Consider the following 15,172-nt stretch of genomic DNA (forward strand, 5'->3'; position numbering starts at 1 on the left):
CGTTTTGGTGCAAATTGATGCCCTTCCCAACCCTGGTGACTATAAAAGTGAACCATCTGTAATAAATCTGACTGCAAAAGAACTACAAAGCCAAGGAACTGTCCTAAGGAGCCACCTAAGGTTAGATGACCCCTAACCCCCCGCAGAGTTCAGCTCTGGTTCCTCGGCGCTCGGGCTGGACTTTCAATTCGGCACAGTCTACAAGTGTGATGTGAATGGGACACTTTGTACTCACTATTGTATGCTTCTGTGTAGATTTTAGTATTTTTACGATCCCTTCATACAGAGGACGGGGCAAGAAGAGGAGAATCCATCCATCCATTCACCATGAAGAACCTGATGTTTCTGCTTGGCTTGGTCAATGCTCTTGTTTTCTCTGGTAAATCTCTTCTAGCCATTTGGTAGCATATACAGGGGGTGAGGCATGGAACTCTTCTCTGCACTTCACCTCAGCTGATCTGAGTTGCTGACTGTCGGAAACTGGTGGGGGCCCCGGGGCTAGAGCCCCAGGAGCCCCTCCTTTAATCCGGCACTGCCCTTTTCTACTGTCTATCGGAGTTAGAAAATTTATTAAGAGTGGAACTTGATCTGTTAAGCACCTTACCTACTCTTAAATCCACTACTGCATTTATTGCTGAGGGGGTAAGATTTGGTGCACTTTGGCTCAGGCAATGGAACTATTCAAAATTCCCTTTGAAGGAGCGAACAAGAAAGCATTGATTGCTAGGTGGATCAATACCATTATTAAAGGAGCCTATGATTCCCAGTATCTGAACATTCCTGGAACAGTTAAGGCCCTTTCAACTAGGGCTATGGAGTCTTCCTGGATTGAAAAAGGGGAGCCACCATAGATGAGATTTGCAGGGGAGCCACCTGGTCTAGTCAGTTGACATCTGCAAGACATTATAGACTGGACATTTGGTACACTATGGAGGTAGCTTTTGGTAGAAAGGTCTTGCAGGCAATAGCCCCACCCTAAAGGAATTATTTGATACATCTCCAGTTGGGGCATTCATGGTTGACACCATGGCAAATGTGAATCCTTCTCAAGGTTAATTTGGTTTCCATTAGTCCACATGTAGTAAATTGGGCTCCATCCTCTGCCGCTGTAATCATTGGAGTGTAGATGCATGGGTGGGGCATTTCAACTTTTGTGCTTCCCGTTCCTTGAGGTCTGGGAAATCTCCACCAGTTGGGCCCTTTATGGTTTTATAATGGAAACCGAATTAACGGTGGGAATAATTCATTTTATTAAATTCAGAATTTAAGTGTTGATTGTCAAAGTTACTTTCTGGTGAAATTTTTCACTTTAAAATGGTGCGAAAAAACTACTTCACACTCTTAAATAGGGCATTTATCTTGGGGGTGACCTAGAACCTAAGATGGTTGGCTGATTGGCTAGGCTTATCAACAATATAATCCTTATGTGATTCTCTGCATCTTCATTTTTTTTCCAGTCTTTTCCACTAAATGTTTTTCATGTTCGGCCAAAAACTCCACAAAATGTCAAAAGGAGATGGAGATCGATTGCCTGGGAGATGCCTGTCTGATCGCTTCTCAATACTTCCACAACGGTGAGGAAGGGTTACTTTAATTCTAACAAATGTCCCCTCTTCTGGTTATGTGATGATTTCCTTCCCTTTTATGTAGGTGACAACTCATTTCAGTCAATACTTAAAGGTTGTGGAGATGACAATGTCTGTGGAGCTGAAGGATCGGCAACGGGGAAATTTAGCAAATATCGCTTCTTTGCATCTTGCTGTACTGGGAATTTGTGCAACACTGGTGGATATACACGTAAGTGTCACAGATGAGATGGAGGGGGTCCATTTAAATCTGTGGTTTAATTTGCATACTTTCAACCATCTTAAAGGGATCTCCATTGTTATAGTCCAAGTTCAACCAAACAAAAGATAGGGGATTAAGGGAATTCTGTATTATAACCTGTCACAAACCCCAACAACAGGGTCCAAACATGGGGTAAACCTACTCTATGGAGTCCCAGAATTTAGCCCTTAAGCTCAGCCCACTTCCACAAAATTGAACACTAAATTTACTCCACGCGGTCTGCACCGAGCCAATCCGCTGCCACCACCATGAGTTACTTGTACTAAGCCCATAGGCACCTCAACCACACAGACACTGATTGCATGTTCTGTGTGAATCACTTTTGGAAACTTAGATTCTTTAACAATCCTCTTCTTGTAGCCTTAAAGTTAATAGAGGTACAATACACTCAAAACATAAACTTGGCAGATTAAAATGGAAGAAAAGAGTTATCGGTAAAAGAGACAAATTAATCTTGTGATCGGCGAGCGAGTGGAAAATTGGCCGGAGGACACAGCTTGGAGAGAATTGGACCAGTCTTCTAATGAATAGTCCTCAGAACTGAACTCAATCTCACCAAGTTAAAGCCAGTGGGTCCCCCCCCCGGCTGTGATGTCACTGAGGGAGTTTTTTTCTATCCCCCTCCCATCAGAGGCACTTTCTGAGTTTGGGGTTACCTATCCTGAGAGTCCAGACCACTCTTCAGCTGACTGACATTTGTGCTGTTATTTAATTTATGATGTAATGGTACCCCCTTGGTCAGTGGTGGCGAACCTATGGCACTGGTGCCACTCAGCCTGAGTGCCCACTGAGGGCTCTGTTTCACCATAGGAGAGTTCGACAGACAGGGATCCTCCTGCAGTCTCAGGACATGCCATGTTTAGCATTATTTTAATGTGGAGCATCCTGGTATACCTGCAGGAAGAGACGGGTGGTGTGGTTAGGGTCGGGTTATCATTGGAGCCCCTTCTGTGCGACCCCTGAATCCTACTGTTTTGGGGGCTGTCAGGGGAAGCTCCAGCGACAACCCAAATTTCCTCTCCTTCTGAGAAAGATATTGATGCCCTCGGCCCATTGAAAGTTGTAGTACAGCACAGAGCAAGAAAATTGCAATAAGTTACTGCTTGAATTCCTGTTTTGGCACTTTGCAAAATATGCTGGTTTTGGGTTGCAGTTTGGTCACTCGTCCTCTGAAAGGTTCGCCATCGCTGCCCTAGGTCCTGATCAATGAGAGATTCTCCCAGATTTACTCCCCCAAGGACATATGTTCCATGTGGATTATTAGCCCCCAGGTGCATAACCTTACATTTATCTACATTGAACCTCATTTATCAAGTGAATGACCAAACACTGTTTAAGTCACCCTGCAGTCTATGAACATCCTCCATAGACTGTAATACACTACACAGCATGTACTACTCCTCTCATCCTCCGTACTCTGTATTACACTACACAGTTTTGTGTTATCTGCAGAAAGTCATATTAATTCCTACCTCTATCATTAAGGCTATATTCACACTGCTGTATGGGGAACGTATATACTTTGGATATACGTCCCACATGGGCCAGCAAAGGGTGAGTGGCACATGTGCACCATATATCCCTATGGAGAGGGGCGGGGGTGAGCAGCACTCACCACCACCTCCTCCTCCTCTCCCTGGCACAGATGTGCACCTGCCGTGCTACGGTACGGCGGGCACACTTGTCTGGATGTAGCCTAATAAATAATTAAATAATAGTGGGCCAAGCACAGAACCCTGGGGTACACCACTCATAACTGGTGACCATTCCGAGTAGGAATCATTGACCACAACTCTCTGGGTACGATCCTTCAGCCAGTTCTCAATCCAATTGCAAATGATTCCTGCCAAACCAATAGACCTTATGTTACCCATCAGGCTGATCAGTGTCTGATGCATTTGCAAAGACCATTGCCTAAATGAATATTGAATTAACCTAAATTTTATTATCTTCCCCCAGTTCCTGTAGAGGATTTAACCCCAAATGGCAAAGTGTGTCCTTCCTGCTACGTTAAAGGCAGCACGGACGAATGTGAGAGCAACGAGACGATAAAGTGCACTGGAACAGAAATCCGATGTTTTAACTACAGGGCGTCTGTGAGGAATCCGGGTGAGTTGTGTTTGTGGTTTTTTTGGTTTTTTTTTTTTCTCCCCCCCCCCCCCCCCCCCCCCCGTCCTCCTCTATATTAGTGGCGTGTGTGAAAACCTTCAGTCCTTACAGTCCACTAGGCTGCCCCAATAATTCTGGACAGAATAGAAAATCCATGATTAGAAAATACTAAAAAAAAAATCAAACTAACCACTTCTTCTTCGCAAACATTTTACATTTGTGTTGATTGTTTTTTCTGATCTTCGTGTCGCATTACGATTCCTTTCAACTAACTTTTTTCCAAATTTTCTAATTATTGTTGTCTTTGACAGATAACTCGGTGGTGGACTATTCCGTTAAAGGTTGTAGCAATTCTTTTGGCTGCAAAATCAATTTTGACCATAAAATTGGGATTGAGGAACTCTACAGAGAGAAACTGAACTGTTAGACGTTGTAACCCAAGCGTCGTCATACCAACCATTATGAAGAATGTTCCTTTGTTCTGTCATCATGGAGGAGCCTTCTATTGGGATCTCTGTAATCAATCGTAGCTCTTTTAGTAGATGCTTGAGTACAATGTATTATAGGGAAGTAGAAGGTAATGTCCCTCTCACCAGCGACACATTGCAGACCATTGGTGTCATGGAACATCCATAAAATCTTAACTTTTTGAAACTAAGAACTAGTTATTGTTAAGATCTGTTTACTGAAATGCTTATTAAAATATACATAAAGCGATGTGTTGTCTCTGTATCATGTCAAGGCAAATTTACAGACTGAGGTCATACAATTGGACATGTGGATTTCTGCTGACAATTTACAAAGTTTTCGGGGGGAGGGGGGGGGGGGATTTTTAGTCTTGTTTATGGGTCTCGTGTTGCCCCTAGGCTAATTTACACTCCTCACCCCCCCCCTCCCCAATCCCCAATTTTGAACAAATTAAAACCTCAATCTTGCAGGATTCGGAATGAATCTTTGCAACACACAATTCACTTCTTTACACTTACCAAAATATGCAATTACTCCCCAGAAAAAATTGCATATTAAGGGGATTGGTCATCAGTAGAGATGAGTGGACCCGAACAGGAACACCCACCGGTAACCTGGCACTAATCACAGGTGTTAACCCTTGAAATGCAGACCTTTTAAAAGTTAGCGGCACTTGTGCCGTGATTTTTTCTGTGATCAGTGCTGCCCAATGACCCCTTGCTGCAGGTTGTGACCCTTCATGTCCCTTCTCGTCCATTTGTCGTTTAGGTGGGGGAAGTGAGGAAATGGTCCATTCGTCATTAATCCTGGGGGGGGGGATCTGTATTGCCGTCACAAATTTGCACCCACATATATATCCCCATAGACAGGTGTGTGAATGCACCCTTACATGTGACCCTCCTACAAACTCCTCTCCCACACCCCAGCATGAGAATAACCCTCACAGAAGAGCCCAGGTGTGTAACACTCTGCACCCAGTGATCTCCTCAGAAGGGGCTTCTCCTGGAGGGGATCCCCCAATGCTGATCTCCTGCTGCCCCCCTGTAATTCTGCCCAGTATGCTCCTCAGACACCAGTGTGGTCATCCTGCTACACGGGGCACTTGTCTGTAGTATCTGCAAACTTCTCTCCTGCCCTGCTCTGAGCTGAGGCTTTTGCAGAATGTTTGTGATTAGGTCATCAACTGTATACAGGCCTATGGCAGTGGCTTCTCAGTTTACGTCACCTTCAGGCTGGAGTGTTTTTGCGCCTAAATGAACAAGTTGCTAATGATGAATGATTGTGCAGTGAAACCTCTAGATGGGTAGGATAAATAAAGATGGTTATTTTTGCGGCATGGCCAGTTTGGTGTTTAGTCACAAAGCTGGCGCAAAAACACTGTATTGTCGCAGTGTTTTTGCACCAGCTTTGCGACTAAAAACAAAACTAGCCATGCCGCAAAAATAACAATCTTTTCTTTTAAGGCGCAAAAGCTGAAAAAACAAGTGACGCATCTGGCCCCTAGTGTCTTGCATTGAAACTTTGCCACCAGCATTTAAACAGTGAACTGTGATTGTTGCTCCTAGATAATGAGATACAGGGGGCAGGGCCAACTGGCGGTAGCTCTTCCCCTTGGTTGGCACCGTCCCTGCAGGGGACTGATGGAGAGGTGATTTATTAAAAAATAAAAAAATGATGAACAAGTGAAGAGAACGGGCCCAACTCATTTCCGAAGTAGCTTAGTTATAGTAGCATAACAGAGAAGTAAATGTCATGAAATAATTAGACCTTTAATGGCCGACAATATTCATGCAGTCCAGGGCCCTCCTGTGTCCAGGTATATAAAATATTGAAGATCTGCCCGTGGTGGCTTTAAAGGGCTATTCCCACTAATAAAGTTATGGATAAGGCATTACTTGCTGATCGGTGAGGTCTCAGTGATAATACCCCCACAGATCACAAGAACAGGAAACCCAAAGAGATCTCCATTGTACCCCCGTTGCTCCCAGGGGTGAAAGGAGCAGATTTCCATCCTGCTCCATTCATCTCTATGGAGCTGACAGAGATTGCCAAGTGCAGGAAAAAGCTGTGGTGATACATATTTTTTGGTCATCTTTCTTACTCATGTAGCTGGACGGGCTTAAGGTTTGGGGCTGGGTAGGGAGGTGTCGCTTTGGTGGGCCTTATCATATGCCCTACCCTCCCTATGGTTTTTCTACAGAGGATCATTTTCCTTTTTAAATCTTTTTATTGGTCTTTGGTTTGGTGAATATTATTGATTCTTTGTATATTTTGGTATAGTACATGGTTGTTTTGGATCTTTGCCAGGAGGCCCAAAGAGGTCTCCATTGTACCCCCGTTGCTCCCAGAGATGAATGGAGCAGATTTCCATTCTGCTCCATTTATCTCTATGGAGCTGACAGAGATTGCCAAGTGCAGGAAAAATCCAGGTTTCTGAAATAAAAAATTTTAAAAAAGCCGGTTGAGGTCTACATCTAGCTTAAAGCACTGAACCACTTTGTGATTGGTACAGGTAGTCATGGGCTCTCTCGAAACCTTGGCACCTGGGACAAACTGCCTCTATTATAGTGCACTACTGACTGGACAACCCCTTCAAAAGTGTCTTTACATTTTATAATTTTGGTGCATGTATTTTATTATAAAGGATGATTTGGGGAAAAGATGGAGTTCCTGTGACAAAAGGTTTGGGAAACTATTGATGGTCTTCTTCATCCAAGACTAAGCCTTATGTGCACATTGACGAACTAATGTTTTAAGCTCCTACTTGGGCTTATTACAAGGATTTATATATTTATTTTGTTTGTAGAAAATTCTCTACAACCACCCGCTCTATACTTATCGTGGGAAGGTCTATAAAAGCATTGATAGGCCTCTAGTATATTTATGGTGAAAACTTTGTGTGGCTGGTGAAGTGATCGGGCAGCAGAAGGTTGGAAGAGGCATCAACTGAATAAAATATGCAACCGTCGGGATCATTGTGCTGAATGGCTGCTCATGGGTCCGGCTCGACCAATCTCTGCTACATCTGTGCCCCTTTCACCCATAACTGTGCCCGTAGTAAGAGACAGGTTTTGACAAAAGTGGTCACAATATTTTCACTATAGACGGATGGAAAGTAAACAGGATGGATTGTAGATATTGTGCACTGAAGGGCCAGTAGTATAGTACTCCACTTCAAGAAGATTTGTGGTTGGCACATTCAAGGTTAGAAACTGGGGGTGGGCGCGATCCAGGAGGATCCAAGAGTTGAGCCTCTTGCCTCAGGTAACACCACCAGCAGCAGCAAGATGGGGGGCAGCAGCAGGGTCAAAGGCACCCGCTACAAGCAGGACCCGACACCAAAAAAAATAGTCTTTTTTTGTCCATTCAGCATCCCATGAATATGTTATTTTTATTCTGTGGGTTTATATGGAGGTTATTTTTATGTGATGTGTGCCCCCACTGGCAGGATTTGCTTTTAGCTTCTTATGTCCTGGGTTTTCAAATAAAAAGTCTTATAATTATACAAATGAGTCTGAGGGGCTTGAGACTAACGCCTATGGAGCCCCTCAGACTCATTTGCATAATTTTAAAAGCCTTTATTTGAAAACCAGGGCATAAGCTAAAAGGGGGCACACGATTTGCTCTTTTAGCTTCTTAAAATTATGCAAATGAGCCTGAGGGGCTCCTTGGCTCCATAGCTGTTTGAGCCTTGAGCCCCTCATGCTCATAATTAATCCTTTAAGCAACAGCATAGGAAGCTGAAGAGAAGATCCTGCCCGAGGGGGCACACACCTGCAGGTAAGTAGGCTTGGTGTACAATCCTTGATCCTAGTGGTAGATTTCTGTTAAATGGGGTTAGTTAATGCCCTGAAATTGAAGAACCAAATTTTATAGATTTTGGGAGACCGATGGTCATGTATATCTAGTGGGAACATGACGTGGTTACTTCTCTAACAATTCAATTACTAGAAAAGCCACCAACTACTACACCAAAAATGAACACAGACCAGTGGTAGATGTTATACATTGTTTACTTCTCCATGGACATCGAGCAAAGGAACATTTTTAGAATGATTGCCAGAGGATCCACTCATAGAAGACTCTTGGATTACGACGTAAGGTCTTAGCAGATCAGCTCATCCCTGTAGAGTTCGTCTATCGCAATGTTGTGGTCAAAATTGACTTTGCAGGCAAAAGAATTACTACAACCTTTGACGGAGTAGTCCACCACTTTGTCATCTATGAACCAAGACAAAGGATATTAAGAACAAATACTGTATTACACATGAAAACAACAATGCAAATAATTGTAACAAATAATTGAGAAAACTTATTAGAAGGTGGTACAAGCCTTGATGTGGACACAATTATTGGTGAAGAAGCAGGAATTTCAACTTCTCCACTGGTTGGTTGAGGAGGTTCCAGCCCATGCAATGGTCTGGTATGGGCACAGGCTATGGTATAGAAGTGCCCCCCAGTGCAGATCACAACTGTCCACTAGGATTTTTAAAGAAGCCCCCCCCCCCCCCCACTTCCGGATAGATTAGGTGCCATGATAAACTTGTGTACTTAGCACTAGTGTGTGATAAATGTGCTCTATTGACTCGAGTAGAAGCCTAGGGTGGGAAGTGCATTGGTCACAACCTCTTCCCACCCCACTAAGCAGCCCCTCATAAAACCAACTCAATACTTGCTTCCAGCCCTCCCAACAGAACCGTTTCCCTCTTGGCTTCATGTGGGTAGAGATAGGTCCATGCACCACAATGTCACCGTTGCATTTGTGTATAGTAAGAGAAAATGGAGCCATCGCTACACAACCGCCGCCGCCCCCCCCCCCCCCCCATTTTTATTCTACAATTATATATTTTCTCCCTTCTGTCCAGGATTATGGGGGCAGCCATCTTGCCTGAGCTCCAGCAGTAGCATTTAGTGATCTCCTTTACAGGAGACTCAGGGAATCTTCATAGATATGTTCAACATAGAAACCTGGTAAAAACGTAGGACATTTGTAAGACTCATCTCCATCACTACTATGGGTTGATCTCACCTGGATTCCTTACGGCCGCTCTATAGTTGAAGCATCGGGTCTCTGTTCCTTTGCACTTTATCGTCTCGTTGCTCTCACATTCGTCAGTGGTGCCTGTGATGTGGCAGGATGGACACACTTTGCCATTTGAGGTCAAGTCTTCTTCAGGAACTAGTGAGATAAACAGGTAGTTTTGGAAAGTGTGCATTTCCATTGCCCGAATGAATATCAACCATCATGAAGGGAAAACAATCCACAGATTTAAAGGGATCCCCTCCATCTCATCTGTGACACCTACTTGTATATCCACCAGTGTTACATAAATTGCCAGTACAGCAAGATGCAAAGAAGCGATATTTGGCCAATTTCCCAGTTGCCGATCCTTCAGCTCCACAGACATTGTCATCACCACAACCTTTAAGCATTGACTGAAACAAGTGGTCCCCTATATAAAAGGAAGGTAATAATCACATAACCAGAAGAGGGGACATTGTTGATAAAATTAAAGTAACCCATCCTCACCGTTGTGGAAGTATTGAGAAGCGATCAGACAGGTATCTCCCAGGCAATCGATCTCCATCTCCTTTTGACATTTTGTGGAGTTTTTGGCCAAGCATGAAAAACATTTAGTGGAAGAGACTGGAAAATGAAGAGGTAGAGGTATCACCTCAGTTGTTGGGTTCGGACACCCAACCCGGACACATTGCTGGCGGAACAGCCAGTCTAGCAAGTTGATGCCCCCAACAACCAGCCATGACTAGAATTGACTAGCTGCTATGGGCATCAGTTGGCCAACAATGTGTCTGGGTCAAGCGGCCAAACCCCACCTATGGGTCGTATCTTGAATTCACCAGAGAAATTACACTTGAATATTGACAAATTTGGGCTGTAAAGAAATGGGTCCATATTAAACCATCACTGGATGCTGGAAATGGGTCAGCAGAAGGCCGCCTGCAAAAGACCATGTCTAGTCCATAGAATCGCTGGACAGGTCTCATGGACCAAAGTGCAGTGGATGGGAGTCCTTGCATCTTAACAGAAATGTTGGCTCTGTGGTTCGGTCTTGAGGAAGGGATTTGTGGGCAGAAGCAGAATATATAACAATTCTTTTTGAAAGGTGGGAGGGGCCTTCATTGAAAAGGGGTTGTCAGAATAATAAAGACTTCGGGCGGGCTTTTAAAAAAAAAATAAAAAAATAAACATGTACTCACCTCATCAGTCGCTGCCGATGTCCCACGCCACAGGGGCATGGAAGCTGCACACCAGGAGCTACCGGTTGGCCACTTCCATCCTCCATATCCCAGCGTTTACAGTGCCTGGGCCAGCGGCACACATGGCGATTTGAACCCATTTTTGGGCTGTTTTTAAGCAGTCCATTAAAAAAATGCATGTGTTTTTTGAAAACGCATCCGTTTTTTTGACCAGTTTTAATAAAGATAATTGGTAAAACCTGTCAAAAATGCATGTGGTTTTTAGCAGACTGCTTAAAAACGGGCCAAAAACGAGTTCAAAATGCCACGTGTGCCGCCGGCCTTAGAGATGGGGACGGATGGAAGTGTCCGGCCACCCAGAAACTCCTAGAGCGTGGATGATCAGAAAGATCGCAGTGCAGGACATCAGCAACAATTGAGGTGGTGAGTACACATTTATTTTTTAAAAACCCCAGCCACACCCCTGGGGTTATCTATTAGTTAACCCCTCCATAAGATATCCATTAAATCTTAAATCTGTTTTTCTAACACTACAGAGTCATAGGGACAGTTCCCATCCGCGTTTTGGCTTCAGTTTTGCCATTTGGTATATGCTACCTAATGACTACATGATATTTACCCAAGACAACTAGAGCATAGACCAAGCTCAGCAGAAACATCAGGTTCTTCATGGTGAATGGATGGATTCCTGGATTCTCCTCTAGCTCCGTCCTCTATATGAAGGGATCATAAATACTAAGGATAAAGCCACTACTATAACATGGATGGATGGATGAGATCCCACAATTGCCATAGGACAGAATCCAAGTATTACCGGCAGAAGAAGAAGACCTTCCAGGGAAGGTCCCACCACAATACACATGTCAACAATCACAATATTGGCAAATACAATTATTCCAAAACAAGTAACAGGACGGCATTTTTTTACTTTGTTATTCAAGTTACCATCTTTCTCAGCTTTTTTTTTTTTTTACTACAGATACCATAAAAACTTGGGGGGGGGGGGGGTAGATTTATCATTAGACGGCCCCTCAGGACAGTGCTAAATCTTTGACGTGCCACTGCCCATCAGATTCATTACAGTGGCTTTGGCCCTTTAATGTTCTTATGCTTTACTTGGAAAAAAAAAAAAAAATCATAGCGCAAACATCACCAGGGGCAGGAGTGACTAGGACACTTTCTATAACAGTGACAAGTCATGAACAGGCACTGCACCAGTTCTATCATTACCCCAGCGCAGTGAAGTGGTGGGAATTGTCCTGTGCAACTTCTTAGCAATGAAAAGTTACAAATAAAAATCTTTGTAAATTTTAACACCAAAAAAAGCCCAACAAAACCAATCTCCCCTCTGTCTCTATCCATTGCTTTCTCTAAAGACAAGCTGATTCCTGTCTCACCCCCTCAGCCTCACCTGGATGTGTCCAGTACCTGTGGTTGGGGTGAGTCGGGTTTTATAGCCTGGACTTGATGAGTGGCACCTGGGGGAGATCTGCAACTGAGGCGCCTGTGTGTTATTCCTTATGGTGTTGTTAGGCCGTGTTCACACGTTCCGTTAACACATCAGAGCAGCTGAGAAGAGGAGATTTGCCCCAATGACATTTCTGTCAACATTGCGTTTACAAAACACATGCACTAGCGCTATATTATTGCATGTGTTTTCTTTTAAGGCTATATTCACACTGCCGTTGCCCGCCCGTACCGTACCGTAGCGGGCAACGGCAGTGTACGGGGAGAGGAGGAGGAGGTGAGCGCAGCTCACCCCCGCCCCTCTCCATAGCAACCTATGGCGCACGGCGCCGTATTACGGGAGAAGATAGGACAGGTCCTATCTTTTCCCCGGGTACGGAACGGTACGTGCGGCACCGTACCGCTCCCGTAGGGTGCCGTGCGCCCATAGAAGTGTATGGGGGACATATATCGGCCGTATATACGTCGGCCGTATATACGTCCCCCATACGTTCGTGTGAATATAGCCTAAACGCAAACTTGACAGCAATGTAATCAGGCAAATCTCAGCTGATCTGATGCGTTTGAAAACACATACGTTAAGGTCCCTTCCACACTTGCGTTTTTCACATGCGTGTTCTGCGAGTGCTTTTGACGTGCAGAACTTGCATTGCACTCTGAGGCCCGAACGGAAATTGTTAAGCCGATCGCATGCGTTTCTCTGGAAACGCATGTGCGTTCGGGCCGAGGACCTCCCCCTGTGCGCTAGCGTCGCGTTATGAACGGACGCCTAGCGGTACGTGTGACTGCGGCCTAACTCATTGTAATCAATGGGCTTTTTCAGACTTTAATTTTTTTTTATGTACACAAGCACATTTTTTAAACGCAATGTAACCTCAGCATGTGATAAAGGAGAGGTGATTTGCCTGATTACATTACTGATAACATTTCTGTTAGAGATGGGCAAATCGATTCTAATGATTCTAACTTCGGTTAGGGTGCTGTCCCACATTGCGTTTGCAAACGCAGACAAAACCGTGCCCGGGGCGTTGCGTGGTACGATCGCATCGGCTTTTCTATGGAAACGCCTGCGATTGGGTACGAGCCGCCGGTGTTTTGCATTAAATTAATGCAAAACACCGGCGGCACGTTCCCAATCGCAGGCGTTTCCATAGAAATGCTGATGCGCTCGGACCGCGGACCACCCCGGTGGGCGCGGTTTTGTCTGCGTCTGCGTTTGCAAACGCTACGTGGGACAGCGCCCTTAGAATTTCAGGAAAAATTTGATTCGTCACGAAGCCGAAGTTTATGCTGATTCGCGGGAACAAAGTTGTTTTTTTTCCCCTCATGCAGGGGCGGACTGGCCATTTGACCCACCGGGATTTTTCCCGGTGGGTCGCTCAGTCTGGGGCCGGTGGGGGCGGTCCGGGGCTGGAGGGGCCGGTTGGAAAAAAAGAAACCATGAACTCACCTTTCCAGACAATCCCCCGAAGCTCTGGTGCTTCATCCACTCAGTTCCGCGGTGACAGCTCCGTGTGTGCCGGCGTCACACAGACGGTGACACCGCGCTGACGTCACAGTCTGTGAGCCGCCAGCGCTCACTGAGCTATCACCGTGGGACGGAGTGGATGAAGCACCGGAGCTACAGGGGGCTGGGCAGGCTGTATACATGGTGGCTGGCTAGGCTCTTTACACGGGGGCTGGGCAGGCTCTATACATGAGGGCTGGGTAGGCTGTATACACGGGGGCTGGGCAGGCTGTATACACGGGGGCTGGGCAGGCTGTATACACAGGGGCTGGGCAGGCTGTATACACGGGGCTGACTAGGCTGTATACACGGGGGCTGGGCAGGCTGTATACTACATGGGGGCTGGCTGGCTGTATACTACATGGGGGCTGGCTGTATACTACATGGGGGCTGGCTAGCTGTATACTACATGGGGGCTGGCTAGCTGTATACTACATGGGGGCTGGCTGGCTGTATACTACATGGGGGCTGGCTGTATACTACATGGGGGCTGGCTAGCTGTATATAGTGAGGGGGGCTGGCAGGCTGTATACTGGGGTTGAGCGCAAGCTGGCTATTTGCTGGGGAGGGGCTGGCTACATACTGCTTTATGGATATATACAGGGGGCAGGCTGTATACTCTGGGGCTGTTTTTACTATATACAGGGGGACAGGCTGTATACTGGGGGGATGTTTGGCTAGATACAGGGGGGCTGGCTGTATACTGAGGCGGCTTTCTGGGTATATATGGGGGGGCAGGCTGTATACTGGGGGGAGCGCAAGCTAGCTATTTGCTGGGGACTGGCTGGCCACAAACTGGGGGACTGGCTTGCCATATACTTCGGGGGGAGGGTGCTGTTTGGCTATATACAGGGGTGCTGGCTGTACACTGGTGGGGCTGGCTGGCTGTATACTGTGGGGTCTAGTTGGCTGTATACTGGGGGGCTGGCTGGCTATACACAGGGGGAGGGCTGGCTGGCTATACACGGGGGGAAGGCTGGCTGGTTATACACAGGGGGGCTGGCTGTATACTGGGGGACTGGTTGACTATAGACTGGGGGGCTGGCTGGGTGGCCATATACTGCGGGGGGAGGGGGCTTTCTTGCTATATATTGGGGAGCTGGCTGTATACTGGGGAGGGGGGCTGGCTGGCAATATATAGTAGTTATATTCTTGTACATAGGGGGCATATATGTGTGTGTGTGTGTGTGTATATATATATATATATATATATATACATATATATATATATATGCATCATGCCGCAGTATTTTAGTCCACCTTGGCAACGAGCATGTACCGCAACCCCCTTGGCAACGAGCATGTACCTCACTCTCTATGGCAACAAGCATGTACTTCACTTCCTATGGCAACGAGCATGTGCCTCACTCCCCTTGGCAACGAGCATGCACCTCACTCCCATTGGCAACGAGCATGCACCTCACTCCCCTTGGCAACGAGCATGTACCTCACTCCCCTTGGCAACGAGAATGTACACACTCCCCTTGGCAACGAGCATGTACCTCACTCCCCTTGGTAACGAGCCCTTTTTTTGTGTATGTGTTTGTATGTTTT

The 15,172-nt window shown here is 45.8% G+C and overlaps 2 protein-coding genes across 2 annotated transcripts; one reads left to right on the plus strand and one right to left on the minus strand.

Moving 5' to 3' along the window:
* Nucleotides 1-234: 234 nt before the first annotated feature.
* LOC140065519 (ly6/PLAUR domain-containing protein 8-like) lies at nucleotides 235-4,632 on the plus strand. Its single transcript, XM_072113114.1, has 5 exons — nucleotides 235-379; nucleotides 1,458-1,574; nucleotides 1,651-1,797; nucleotides 3,808-3,957; nucleotides 4,269-4,632. Exons 1-5 carry the CDS (start codon nucleotides 328-330, stop codon nucleotides 4,382-4,384), a joined length of 582 nt encoding a protein of 193 aa, XP_071969215.1. The 5' UTR covers nucleotides 235-327; the 3' UTR covers nucleotides 4,385-4,632.
* A 3,788-nt stretch (nucleotides 4,633-8,420) lies between these two features.
* LOC140065520 (ly6/PLAUR domain-containing protein 8-like) lies at nucleotides 8,421-11,375 on the minus strand. Its single transcript, XM_072113115.1, has 5 exons — nucleotides 11,264-11,375; nucleotides 9,956-10,072; nucleotides 9,732-9,878; nucleotides 9,455-9,604; nucleotides 8,421-8,646 (listed from the first exon to the last, which is right to left on the minus strand). The coding sequence occupies exons 1-5, from the start codon at nucleotides 11,313-11,315 to the stop codon at nucleotides 8,531-8,533; spliced, it is 582 nt and encodes a 193-aa protein (XP_071969216.1). The 5' UTR covers nucleotides 11,316-11,375; the 3' UTR covers nucleotides 8,421-8,530.
* Between the last annotated feature and the right edge of the window lie 3,797 nt (nucleotides 11,376-15,172).

Source organism: Engystomops pustulosus, chromosome 6, assembly GCF_040894005.1.
Source record: "Engystomops pustulosus chromosome 6, aEngPut4.maternal, whole genome shotgun sequence".
NCBI lineage: Eukaryota > Metazoa > Chordata > Amphibia > Anura > Leptodactylidae > Engystomops > Engystomops pustulosus.